This window comes from Petromyzon marinus, chromosome 48, assembly GCF_048934315.1.
Source record: "Petromyzon marinus isolate PM22_M1 ecotype Great Lakes invasive population chromosome 48, UKy_Petmar_22M1.pri1.0, whole genome shotgun sequence".
In the NCBI taxonomy this organism is placed as follows: domain Eukaryota; kingdom Metazoa; phylum Chordata; class Hyperoartia; order Petromyzontiformes; family Petromyzontidae; genus Petromyzon; species Petromyzon marinus.
The window spans coordinates 5,462,914-5,477,516 of NC_133714.1; the positions used below are offsets into that span (position 1 = coordinate 5,462,914).

Sequence of the window (14,603 nt, forward strand, 5' to 3'; positions counted from 1 at the left end):
GCTTTTTAATAAACGCTCGGCTGGACAAGGTTTCCTCACCGTTGCCATCAGGTGTGCACCCAGGTCAATATTTCGTACACGAATCGGCAAAAGCTGCAATGGCTTTTTTATTCACTGGAATGGGGGAATTTTCCTGAACGATCGAGATTATCCACTAGAGGGCAGACGAAATCTCCAAAAGCAAGTGTCGTCATCATCGCCACCAAAGGCAAATATCCCCCGTACAGCATTAACAGACTGTTGGGGCAAGTGCTGTTAGCGAGTGGAACTTATGAAAGCCGGCACGGCACACGAGGGAGTGGGTTTGCCAGCACCATGCCCGGCCGCCTTTGTCTCCCTCGTGGCGATGTTTACACATTGCACCAGGTACTTATTTGAGGCTGAGTCGACCAAGGGGAGGCCCAGGACCTGTATCAGATAATCGTCACTGGTGTTGGTCGTGAGCGGGAATTGAAATCGCCGGGTTCGTAGTGCAGGTAACGCTAACCGCTATGCCACCGCTCCCCACATCATCACCACCACCGCCACCCATAAGCCGAAGGGCTCCAGGCACCGGAATAAACTAAAATAAATAAAAAAACACTTTTTAAAATTAAAATTTACCAGCTAAGGCCCCAGTGAGCTATGTCGCCCTTTTAGCAGAAGCGGGCCTGGCTTTCACAACTGATAGCTCAACGAAGTGGCTTATCGCGTGGAAATGTTACTCTAAAACGCGCGATGTTGATTCTAAATGTGGAGGGGAAAAAAAATCGGGGGACCCGGAGAAAAATCCACGCGACCACGGGGAGAGATAGGAACACGCAAATTCCAAATACACAGGCCAACCACGCACACACAGTGTTATAATTATTCACGAGCGCGTTGAATACAGTATTTTGTTTACATAATACACACATACACAGTCGTCGGCTCAGACACACACCGTGGAAGACAATGCTTTGGGACACATTGAAATCGTACTTTAATATTTACATTAATAGTATGTAGTTATATGTAACCAAAAGGTGTATCTGCTGTATTAATTATACATGCAAATCTAATAATTTCCACGCGTTAAATCGGCAGGGTCGGCAATGTACGCCACTGCGAGGAGCGGAGAAAATACATCGTTGAGGAAGGATCGTCCGTCCCGTACGATGCAGGTTTATCATCACCACCACCATCACCATCATCATCACCACCATCACCACCAACACCACCATCATCACCACCATCATCATCACCCCCAACACCATCAATCACCACCACCATCATCACCACCATCACCACCACCATCACCACCATCATCACCACCAACACCACCATCATCAGCACCACCATCATCAGCACCACCATCACTACCACCATCACCACCACCATCATCACCACTATCACCACCATCATCACCACCAACACCACCATCATCAGCACCACCATCATCAGCACCACCATCACTACCACCATCACCACCACCATCATCACCAACATCACCACCATCATCACCACCAACACCACCATCATCAGCACCACCAATCATCAGCACCACCATCACTACCACCATCACCACCATCATCACCACCAACACCACCATCATCACCACCACGTGACTGCGATCATCACTAAGCACGCGGCGTCCCAACGTCCCCCACGACTTAAACGACCCCTCCCCCCGTTCCACCAGCCCCCTCCTACCCCCCCTCCTTACCGTGCCCCCCCCCCCCCCGCGGCGCTCTCGGTCGTCCCGAGTTTGTCACCCGTTTAAAATGCGGAACTCGTTAGCGGATGATTAAAATGCGCGCGTCAAGATAAATCCTGACCGCTGCTGCTGCGGTCGAAACGAATGGGAATCTTCCCGTGGACAAATGAAGGTGGCTCCAAAGACCCCCCCACCGCCGCCCACCCCCTGTCGAGGCGACGCAGGCGCTGTTAGCGAGCACCTATTGTTAAAAAGCCGTCACGCCGCTATTGAGGTGGGTGGGGCGGGGGGGGGGGGTGCGGCGGTGGGGCGGGGGGCGTGGGGGCGCTGGGGGGGTCTCCCACATGCGCTGTCTGTGTCTCATCACATTGCGACTGTTCACGCACCGCACCAGGTCGGCCGCTTGCTGCGAATGGAACTCGGGGCGCGAAGCATTTGCGTACAAACAGTTGCGCTCATCCGATGTGCCATGGAACGTGTCCTCCCCCCCGCACCTCCGATTAGCACGGTTGGCCACGCACGGTGCGAAAATAAAAATTCGGCAACATATTCAAAAGAAACGCACGTACACACATGCACGTACACACATGCACGGGACATTGGAGTCTGGGCAAGAGGAGACGCAAGGCCGAGATGGCGGAGACTGTCCCTGGCAGATCGTGGGAGGTGGTCGCCGCGTGTCTCTGCCGTGCAGCGGCTGCGGGATCTGGCGGAGGGTGGAGAGCATTGGCAAGGAGGTGCGGGTGGCATGAACGATGTTTGGTTGCGATGACGTCTTGATCTCCATCCCACCCTCCCCCCCCCCAGCCTCCCCTGCTCCCCCGTGATGCACACACACACAGACACAATTGTGTACGGTCTTGAGATCGAGACGCGATTGCACTAAAGACGCATTACAACCCCTAATGGTTATTGTATTGCGCAGGACTTAACAGTTTCTAAATAAGTTAGTTCTGTGGACTCACGTTGTTTTTCATGAGTAACATCAGCGCGACACGTTGCCTTAAAGTGTCAAAAATAACGATTATCTATTTATTTATTTCCCCCTTCGGAATCTTTTTCCCATGGATATGCTTTTGTGTGGTGATGCGGCCCAGCGCTATGGCGGTCACCGCTTGTTCATTGGTTCGAAGTTCAAATCTGGCCTGCCGCCCTGGTTGTTACTGTTGGTATGCTAACCATGAAATGCTCCACAACGGACGTTCAACATTCCCTGACGACATTCATAACGAGTAGGCCTTTGTGTGCCCACGCTATGGTTCAAATCTGCAAACTACTCATTTCGGCTTCAACAGCAAAAATAACCCGCTAATGCGAAAATACTGCAAACTGTACCGGTGAAAAACATCGCACCTTCTTAAGCTCAACTAAAAATGAAACAATGTTTCTTTCTTTTATTTAACCAGGCAAGACCCACTGAGCGACATCGCACTTTTTCCAGAAGTGACCTGGCCACAAATGATAACTCGAACGAAGCGGCTTATTGTGTGGAAATGTAAAGCAACCAAACACTCTAAACGCGTGATTCTACTCGTGGAGGGGAAACTGGAGGACCCGGAGAGAAATCCACGCAACCACGGGGGAGAGGCATGCAAACTCGAAATATACAGGCGTCAGGGTCAAGGGTCAAACCGACGACCTCCTGTATAACAGGTAAGGTAGTTAACATCTCGCCACCGCGATACAAAGGGGGCGGATTGGGGGGGGGGGGGGGGCTGAGCAGGAAAGTAGTCATTCCGATGCATAAAGTCCTAGTGAGATGACAGAGGATACATAGCGAGATGACAGAAGATACAGAGCAGACGGCGATGATGTAGCGAAATTAAAGAGATGCCGACAACAGGCAAAGAGCGGTGGTTGTAAGACGAGAGGGAGATGCAGCTACGCTATACAGAATGAAGAGAGAGAGAAGTTTACTTTTATTGAGTGTGTTAATTAGACCGTCATGTTCGTGGGGAACACGGAATTCGAGCTGATATTTGGGTCACGTCATTTTTCATGAATCTCCGGCGGGGGGGTGGTGGTGAGGGCGCTTGAGCAACTTTTGGGGTTCTGTAAGCTTTTGTTTTGTCGCTCGGCTTAATTCGTGCCTGTCGCCGCCAGCGCTGGCCTCGAGACTCGAGACTCGAGTCGACTCCCGTGCCAGAGCAACGCCTTCCCATCTGCGGCTCCCCCAGGTGCACAGCAGGGGCCTAACTGCGACTTTCGTGATGCTTGTAAATGTTATTGTAGTGAGTGGCGGGGTTGGCAAGGTGGGGGGGGGGGGGGGGGATGATGGCGGGGCCAGTGGGAAGCGAAACGTTGTTGGCGGGATTGTAATTTATTTTTATTATTACGCTTGCTTTACCCAGGCAAGCCTCATTGAGTCTCAAGACTCTTTTTTTTGGGGAGGGTCCTGCCAAGTCACAGTCGGGGGTTGATGACAGCTCTATGTTGTCCTTTCTCGCACCTCCCGTTAGCACGGTCGGCTATGTACGGTTTCGAATGAAGTTCAACATACGTGTACATACGTGTAATGCCGATTGAGTCATTTGTAGGATTTTTGTAGTTTAGCATTGGCAAATTTGGCCGATGTTCCATTGTGTGCCATTTTTTTTTTTAGCTATGGGAGGAAACTGTAGAGAGCGCGTTGAAAATCCATGCAGAACAGGGCGAGAATGCACAAACGCCACACAGAGAGCCGCCCCCGATTCTTGAGGCACGAATATTGCTACCACAGCGCCACCATAACGCCCATTTAAATTGCGACATTTTCATTGGACTGGGTCACATTGTACGCTCGACCTGTTCACATCACCAGGGGTACTTTGACCTTCGGGACACCCGGGGTACTCTGCAGAGCCATCGACGCGCGCGTCAGTGACCTCGGCATGAACCGGATCGAGAGACAAGCGACGCCCTCCATCGGCAGGGTTCCGTAGGCTCCAGTCGAAACACTCAACACGCGCGCGATTATCACAAATCAGGGACCGAAACACGCGCGCTCCGGCTCATGTCAGCTCGATGGAAAAATCGCTTTCGAGATGATGGAACACTTCGCAGATGTCCGAGAGAGAGAGAGAGCGAGCTCAGTGCGTGGAGCGCGCACCGCGTTCTGGGCGGGCGGCGGCGTGGCCCGGCCGGAGCGTGCTCGCCGCTCGTCGCCGAGATTCGCGGTTGCACACCGGCAGGCCACCCTGGTTATGACTGCGGTGTGCGGGTGTGTGCGCGCGCCTCCTTCGCAACGGACGCGAAATAACTTCTCAGACGTCATTAGAGACGAGGTCATTGACTAAAATAAACGTTTTTTTTTTATTATTTTAACCAGGTAACGGCCGTCTGAGCTGTATAGCTCTTTTTCAGAAGCGATCTGGTCACAAATGAAAGCCCAATGAAGAGGCTTGTCACGTAGAAATGTATAGCAGCCAAATACTCCAAAAGCACGTTTGTATATGTAGAGGAAAAAACCGGAGGACCCGGAGAAAAATCCACGCGACCATGGGGAGAGAGACACGCAAACTTCAAATATACAGCAGGCGTCAGTGTCGGGATCGAACCCATGACCTCCTGTGTACCAGGCGAGGTGGCTAACCTCGACACCGTGACACATTTAAACAATTAACCGTTAAATTACTGAATTGGGATTACACATCACAATCATGGTCACATAATAGAAGACTAATGCCCGATCGCAGACCAGTGCTGAGTCACCTCGTGCCGCAGAGCGATAGCTGCCACTGGGGGGTGCCCTTCAAATGTTTTGAGATGAGGTGTATTGAGTTACTGAGGCATATGAGCGCCATAACCGCTATGGAAACTGTATTATTCTATAATTATATGAATATACGTGTGTGGGTGCATCTCCATGTATCGAGTTGATTAATAGGTGTAAGGGATCTGACCTCTGGAAGATGTTGAGAGAGAGGTCTTGGTGGTTTGATGGCTGGTTCCTGGAATGACAAAAACGAGAAAGGGTTGCGGATTTGCTTGAAAAAGAAGGGATCTCTGAAATATGTTCCTATTCATATGGGGCCGTCCATAAATTACGTCACGCACCTGGGGGGGGGGGGGGGGGTCAGACATTTGTGACGATGTGTGACGGAAGGGGGGTTTGAGAAATGTGACGTCACATCAAAAATGCGCAACTTTAAATAAATATATAATTATGGCAACACTAATTGTTAAAACGACACTGATTGTTATAACAACACTAATTGTTATAACAACACTCCTACAACATCCGAGTGCAGCGCCACATTAAATACGCACTACAATGACAATACTTTCAAGCGATTTGAAGCATGTTTTATTTTCAAAATGGAAATATGTTTTTTTGTGGGGGCAGAGCTTTGTGACGTCATATTTGAGGGGGGGGTCTGACTTTTTGTGACGCCGTGTGACGAGGGGGGGGTCAAAAATCGTCCAAAAACGCGTGGCGTCATTTATGGACGGCCCCTATGGTGATGATAATGATACGAAGAATCGCGATTTCAATTTGCAGCGCCCACACAGCCTCCACTCACTCCTGAAGAGATAAAGACGATTCGGAGGCGCGAGGAGGCACCGCAGTCAAAGCGACATTTTCCCACCCCCCAAGCTCTGCAGTCCTCTCTATAGAAAGATGTAATCAGCCAATCAATCAGTGTCTGGGTGTAGGAAGGAACCGGAGCACAGTTCCTTATCTTATATAGGATTTTATACGGTGTTTTTGTCAAAGCGCTTTACAAGAATAATAAATGGTACATTAGTTATTGGCCGATGGGGAAAAGGGATGGGTGTTTGAGTGTTGGGGAGGGGAAGGGATGGCAAGGAAGGGTGATGGTAGGGAAAGGGAGGGGCGAGGTTAGGAGAGGGAATCGGGGAGGGGGGGGGGGTTAAGGACGAGGAGAGGAAGCCGTAAAGGAATACGCTTTTGAAAAAAGATCAGTCTCAAGGGAGGAAGAAAAAATGGTTAGTGAAGTCATGGAGATAGAAAATTAATAGATCACGACGTTTCGATCGCAACACAAGCAACCGTCACCAGGTGAGACCAACACAGCAGGATAACTATTAATTTTCTATCTACGTGACTTTGCCGAAAGAACCAAAGAGTATGGATCCTTGCAGTCACGAAAGCTTCGAGTCAAGAATGGTTCGTGAAGTTGCCCTGTGTGATGGGGTGTGGGAGTTTATTACAATGAAGCAATGGAGGGGAGCCAGGAGGGAAAGTAGCGGAAACGTGACGGGGGGGGGGACGCTCTATTCTCATACAGGTGGAACAGGTGGTGGGAGTCCACGTTTCCTGTACTGGTAAAATATTTCTAGTGCACGGCCTTCCTGAGAAAAAAAAAGTAGTTGTGAAAACTCATTTAGGCTTTTTTTCTGGGTCAATAATCGTCATTGTAAAATGACAACGAAAATAAATTACGGCCTGCACGTGCCACGTAGTTCATGGGCCACTGCAGAAATTGGTATCGCCTGAGGTGGCATACCTCTAGCGGTACGGATTTGTTGATGTGGCTAATGCAAGTGACATGCCTGCTACAGTAATGTGACTCATTTCAAGTCCTCATCACGTAAATTCACTGTTTGTTTGGCCACGAGACAATTGGTACCGTTTGAAGCGATGCTATTTCAGGTGGTAGCGACGAGTGAAATTTTTTTTTTATTTTTCTGTTTTTATTTTATTTTATTTCTGACTACGTGACTTTACCGAAAGAACCAAAGAGTATGGATTCCCGCAGTCACGAAAGCTTCAAATCAAGATTATCTGGTCTGGGTTCTATCTGGTCTGGTTCCATCGAGATTGACCCAAGTTGATCATTATAGAGCAGTGCAGGTTTTGTGGGCTGTTAGAGACCCCCCTCCCCATTCCTCCCCGACTACCGTGGAAATCTCTGACTCAGAAACTCATCTGCGAATCTGTAAATCGTATTCCTAGCTCTGGGCTGAGGGAGCCCATCGCATGCACCGCCACCGGCTAGGCACTGGACACTGAGCACCGGCGAATATCAAAACCAGCGTGGAGCTGCTTGGCAGCTAAACGACCGAAATGAGAAGCAATCATCGCCCTCTGGTCTAGAATGAAGCGCCAGCCCTCCCCACCTCCACTCTGCCTACTCCCCCCACCAAGTGAGTACCGGGAAATCATTTGCGTGCTTGCGCGTGCGTGTGTGTGTGTGCGTGTGTGCCTGTGCTTGCGCGTGTGTGTGTGTCTGTGCGTGTGTGTGTGCGTGTGTGCCTGTGCTTGCGCGTGCGTGTGTCTGTGCGCGTGTGTGCGTGCGTGTGCGTGCTTGCGCGTGCGTCTGTGTGCGTGCGTGTGCGTGCGTGTGTGCGGGTTGCGTCAGCCTGCTGGATCGAGCGAGCGGTGGTTCAGCTGTGTTAGCGCTACGCTGCGCTACGAACCCGGCGACCCGGGTTCGAATCCCGCTCACGGCCAACACCCAGTGACGATTGTCTGCACCGCTCCTGGGCCTCCCCTAGGTCGACTCAGCCTCAAATGAGTACCTGGTGCGGTGTGTAGACATCGCCGCGAGGGAGACAAAGGCGGCCGGGCGTGTTGTTGGCCACCCCCCCCGCCCTCGCGTGCCGTGCCGGCCCTTCGTAGGTGCTCGCTAACAGCACTTGCCCCAACGGTCTGTTACAGGCTACACGGGGGATCTTTGTCTTTGTTTTGCGTGGATCCAGCGAGTGGTTTTTCGCGGCAGCACGGTGACATATGTTAATCCTGCAGTGCATTTTTCCTGATTATGAAAATTCGGATTAAAACTTTCTCCTGCCAAATCGTTTCCCATCGCATTAAGGCACCGGGCAGCTTTCAGCGAATTTGTTTTCATTAAGTGCGTTATGTGCGCGTTAACTGCTTAAAGCGGTTACATTCACTGTCGGCAAGTGAGGGCTTTAAGGGCCGTCTCAGGGATGTAAGCGAAAGGGTCAGGATTTAGGTGGCGCGTTAATAATAATAATAAACAATTCTCTGTTTACCCAGCGAAGGTTTAGTGAGGCTTGGCACAATCCCTACAGCGGGTGTTTGGCCAAATTACTGCTTTGAAGACGTTTTGTGCGTGGGAGGAAACTGGATTTACCAGAGAAATCCGAGGGGATTCATCCCTCGACACGCTTACGCGTTAGTCCCGTCACTGCTGAAACGCCTCACGAGCTCGGAATTATTTCGGACGGGGGGGGAGGGAGCGCTCAGCCATTTCAGGCCCATCTGATTTTTAGGCCCATCTGATTTTTATAATCCACATTACCACTTAACCCACTATTGCTCATCGTCAAACCTTTATCTTCCCCCATACGCGTCCCTGGTAATTGTTCGTCGCGTGACACCGCTCCAACCTGATCCTCAGATTCTGGTAGAAATCAAATTTAGTCACGTTAAGGTTACAGAACAACACGTGACGTGGCGATTTCCTCCGCGTAACCATCGGTGCCCGGGATGAGAAAAAAATGAACTCACCAAAACCACACAATCTCAGCGTGACGATCTGTCTGTGCAGTGATGGTTTGCGTTTACCGTTTGCAGTCATTGGTGACCAGGCTGGATCTCGTAGCGAGTTAACGGCGGTTGACGAAGACAAAAAAACAAAAATGTTGACTCATTTGTATATTCACCTCCTTCTCGCCCCCTCTTTACTCGGAGGGGCGCTCAATAACGTGACCGACCGTGGCTTTGATTTGTGGCTGTGAAGCCGGGGGGGGGAGAGGAGGGGGCGGGGGATGGGGGGTGGTGACCGTGCCCCCCCCCCCCCGTCACCCGAGCCACAAATGTTTTCAGAAAAGTCTCGCTCTCGCAACCCAAGGCAATTTTCGGGGCGTATATCGACGCACAGGCGCGCCCGCCCCTCGGTCTCTCTCCCCACCCATCCACCCACCACCACCCACCCCCAACGCCTCCTGCTCCTCCCTTCGAATGACACAGCCCCACCCAGCCGCTCGCATCCATCACGCGGTGGCGGTGCCGTGAATACAAAGACACGAGGAGAAGGCGGCGCAGAGAGACCCTTACCCCACCCCACCCCCCCAAGGGTTCATCGACGCACGGCAGTCAGAACGCGGCGCTCGCGAGCACTTGCCGAGCCAAAGAGCCTCCCCGTCCCATCAGAGTATATTGACACGAGCTTTTTTTGCCCGTCCAAGGACGGGTGTATATTGCAATAAATCTGAAATATTCAATAGAAAAATTGTTCAGCTCATGATTATTAATGAGGGGGAGGGGGGTTGCCCCATGTGAAGTGACGTCAGCCACTAATGGTCATTGGGGAGGGGTGGGACATGTGGAGTGACGTCACCCCCTCATAGTTATTGTGGAGGGGTACGGCATGTGGAGTGACGTCACCCGCTAATGGTCATTGTGGAGGGGTGCGGCATGTGGAGTGACGTCAGCCGCTAATGGTCATTGGGGAGGGGTGCGACATGTGGAGTGACATCACCCGCTAATGGTTATTGTGGAGTGCGGCATGTGGAGTGACGTCACCCGCTAATGGTTATTGTGGAGTGCGGCATATGGAGTGACGTCACCCCCTCATGGTTATTGTGGAGGGGTGCGGCATGTGGAGTGACGTCACCCCTCATGGTTAGTGTGGAGGGGTGCGGCAAGTGGAGTGACGTCACCCCCTCATGGTTATTGTGGAGGGGTGCGGCATGTGGAGTGACGTCACCCGCTAATGGTTATTGTGGAGGGGTGCGGCATTTGGAGTGACGTCACCCGCTAATGGTTATTGGGGTGGGGTGCGGCATGTGGAGTGACGTCACCCGCTCATGATTATTAATGAGGGGAGGGGTGCGGCATGTGGAGTGCGTGACCTTCGTGTGCGTTCGTGTAAATTTCCACGCGGGCATGAATATTAACGAGGGGGGGGGGGGCTCTTTTGCAGTGACGTCACGCACGGATGTAGCAGTGCTGCGTAGATTTATTTAATCGTCACTTCCTGTAAAGCGACGTCATATTTGAAGCGACTTTGCGTAGTAAATAATTTAATTATGCTCGCTCTTCCTCTGCGTTCGTGTAAAAATCCAGCAACTCGTGAATATTAATGAGGTGGGGTGGGCCTCATGTGCAGTGACGTCACGCGCGGGACGGACAGACATTTCTGGCTGATTATAGTAGGTGTAATATAGTGTCAGTTTAACACGTATAGGCTTTCGCGACCAAATATCATTCACATATAGGATATACAGCGTGTGCTTGTTTGATTGTCTTCTGTTGCGACTTAAATTCGTCAGTGTTCTCTTCCAGATTTAAACATTATACGGATTGCCCTCGTCGACGGCGCGTCACGTGACGAGGCGAAGCGATTCACTCGGAGCGCTTCGCCAGGGCACGGCGATCCCACGTGATGGAGAACGGCCCGTGGGAGCGGACACTACAGAGCTACCCTCTGACGTTCCTTCACGTGACCTCTGGTGCACACAGGACCTGCCCCCGCTGTTTTATACGGCCTCTGTTGGAATGCACATTTGTAATGCACGTTGCAACGGCTCTCTGCGTGAGTCTATGGGTCCCTGTGCCAATCAATGCGCAGCGTCTTGAAATGCAGTCACACGAAGACGCTCATGAAATCCGAAAAGTAACTCAACGTTATACCGCAATAGAGTCGTTGGATTGCGTGACGTGTACCAAAGACAAAGATCCCCCCGTGTAGCCTTAACAGACTGTTGGTTGCAAGTGCTATTCGCGAGCACCTATGAAGGCTGGCACGGCACACGGGGGGGGGGGGGGGGTCGGTATACGCCAACACCACGCCCGGCCGCACCAGGTACTTATTTGAGGCCGAGCAGATCTAGGAGAGGTCCAGGACCGGTTCGGAAAATCGTCACTGGCGGTGGCGGCCGTGAGCGGGAGTCGAACTTGGGTCACCGGGTTCGTAGCGCAGCGCTCACCCACGCGCACCGAGACCACCGCCCGGGTTGGTTACGGCGAGTTCACGAAAGCCATTTGTGTCGAATTAACGGGAGCTGCTGCATCACTGGCTGGCACCTGCTGGGCGCCCACATCTCGAGAGCGTATTATAGGCGCCCGTGTGGGAGGGGGGGGGAGGGGTGGGTGGGGAGGGGGAGAGAGTTGGGGGCCCACGACGTGCCTGCCCTCCTTCACACATGATTAAACATAAACGCGCTAATGAATTAAAGTGCCGCCTTGCGATAAACAGTGCAGATGGTTTCCTCGTCCACCCCTCGGGGACCCTTTAAACATCTGCCGAGCAAAAACGGCTGGCAGGGAGCTTCGGGGAAGGAGTAATTTGTCCCGCAGGCCGGGGGTTAACCATTTGCTCGGAGGCGAATCGGTTTAGCAGAGCCCTTGCAAAAGAATATCGCTGACACTCCGTACGCTCCAGCGGTAGAGCGAGCAGCTCGCGATCGGGAAGGTCGTGGGTTCAAATCACGGTTGGCGTGGACGGGGGGAGGTGGGCGGCTGACTCAGACCGTCATCCACCTGGGGTCGATAGGAAACACTCTTCGGGGAAACCAACAGTGGTTGTCCTATGGATAGACTCGCCCCCACCATAGCGATGTGGAGTTTCCACTCCTGGCTCAGGGCTGCAAACGGCAGATGGGCACCAGCTGAGTGGTCGGTTGAGCAGAAAATCTCTTTGACTTTTTGACTGCCCGGCTTGTCAGGCAGTCTTTATGACTATTTCACGCAGTCAATCCGTGTCCTGTAAGAGCCCACTCACTTTTCCTAACAGGTAATTTGCATATGCTCTCTGGCCCACGTGTTCCTCCTTCCGTACCTCGTTGTAATTTCAAGCACGCGCCTCTGCACGCTTCCATTCCAAACTTTTTCCCCCTGCCTTTCCTGCATTTGTTGTGTCATTAGGGGGTGTGTTTCCGCTTCATATGTCACAGGAGGTGCGATGCACTCATCGACCACTTGCTTCTCTAGGCACATTGATCCGTTACTTTTCATTACCAAGCCAGGGTTTACAAAAGCACTCCAGGCTGCTATCGCTTGACTCTTTCTTTCATCATGTAAACACTCATTAATCGGCCGAAAACACCGTGATATATATATGGAGACCACATCGCGTCGACCTAACACGTAGCTGCCTTCCCGCTTGCACGTGGTTCCTCGTGCATTCAAAGAAGTGGGAGCAGTTGGTGGAACTTAATAAGTGGATATAGTTCACCAAACGTTGCACACGGGAATTAGACAAAAAAAAATCGCGGAATGATGCCTCGATCGTTCTTCATTTCAACAAAGGGCGACGAACTGATTTTAAGGATGACAGTCTCATTAAGCCCCCCCCCCCCCCCCGCCATGGCACGAATACATCAATAGTTCACACATTTTGGAGGAATATAATAATGAACAGCGTCGAGACTAACCACCCATATGAGGGAGGTTTTGATTAATAAAATGTTTATCTGCCATTGATTCATAAAATGTTTATCTGCCATTGATTCATAAAATGTTTATCTGCCATTGACTGCGCGCAACTACGATCAATCAGCCGATGCAAGACAAATGAAAATTTTATTATGTTAGGCCCGGCTTTGTAGACTTTCAAAAGGGGACTTGATGGAGTAGAAATTGATGGTCATCCGAGCTCCCCTAATGTAAAATATTACGTGGAAATGATCAAAAGCACTTCTATGAACATGGAGGCGTGCACAGAAAGCGACATGGATACAAATCGGCAGTGGAATCGGACAGCATTCGTCATCCTCGCCAAAGTTATCCGCAGCGTCACGAAGCGAAATTTTACGCGAATTAGATCGGACAAAATGAAAACGACCTCAACGTAAACCGGGGGGAGGGGGTAGGGAATAATATTAACCGTTCTAGATTTGAAGCTTTCGTGACTGCAAGGATCCATACTCTTTGGTTCTATTCGTTAAAGTCACGTAAAAGTATAAAACAACAAGAAATAAAAAAAAACATTCACGACGTTTCGGCCACAACACAAGTGGCCTTCATCAGGTGAAGGGACCAGACTGTCTCGAGGACAGCGCTGGAGTGAACACAGCCAAGCTCAGACCGCGACCTTTCAGCTTGTGTGAGAGGAATTAAGGTGCCTTGACAAAGGAATTAGCATCACAATTAGCATTTAATTGGCGGACTTAGCATGATGAACGTGATTTTTTTTCTTGTTGTTTTATACTTTTACGTGACTTTACCGAATAGAACCAAAGAATATTAACCGTCTCGCATTTACTGGCGACCTATCTCGTCGTTACATAACCCAGTGCTCGCCCTCTCCCCCCCTCTCCCACCCCTACGTATAATTCTCAAAGAGCCTTCCTAACGAGGCCGCAGACTCGCCGACACAGCAACTGCGATGTGAAACGTGTACGAAAACCGGCGGACGGTATTAAACAAATAAATAAATATATACTTATACATCAACCGCGGCTAATTTTCCCCATCCGCTCAGCCAATGCCAGCGGACGAGCGATCGTCGTTACTCAGAAATCCCGACGAAGAGTCATTCACCCCTGCCGCGCATATTTTTTTTTAACGCAACGAACAAAAAGGCCAGCTCATATTCTTGGTTCTTTCGGTAAAGTCACCACGTAGAAGGGAAACAATGAAATAATAAAAATATAAAACAATACAATTCTCACGACGTTTCGACTGCAACACAAGCAATAATCATCAGGTGTGAAAACCACAACAAGATGATGATTGCTTGTGTTGCAGTCGAAACGTCGTGAGAATTTTATTGTTTTACGTTTTTATTATTTGATTGTTTCCCTTCTACGTGACTTTATATTGTTTCCCTTCTACGTGACTTTATATTGTTTCCCTTCTACGTGACTTTACCGAAAGAACCAAGAATTTGAATCCCTGCAGTCACGAAAGCTTTAAATCAAACAATAAATTTTATTGTTTTATATTTTTATTATTTTATTGTTTCCCTTCTACGTGACTTCAAATCAAACACTCCAGCGCTGTCCTACCGGACAGTCTCGTCCCTTCACCTGATGAAGGCCGCTTGTGTTGTGGCCGAAACGTCGTGAGAAT

General features: G+C 50.6%; 1 protein-coding gene across 4 annotated transcripts in view; it reads right to left on the reverse strand.

Annotated features, from left to right (window-relative positions):
• Positions 1 to 14,603, reverse strand: part of LOC116952799 (IQ motif and SEC7 domain-containing protein 1-like) — a 519,292-nt gene that overhangs the window by 227,683 nt on the left and 277,006 nt on the right. For all 4 annotated transcript variants that reach the window (XM_076074476.1, XM_076074475.1, XM_032972463.2 and 1 more), the window contains exon 2: positions 5,557 to 5,604. In XM_076074476.1, the coding sequence (XP_075930591.1) occupies positions 5,557 to 5,604 (48 nt within the window). The remainder of the gene's footprint in view (positions 1 to 5,556; positions 5,605 to 14,603) is intronic.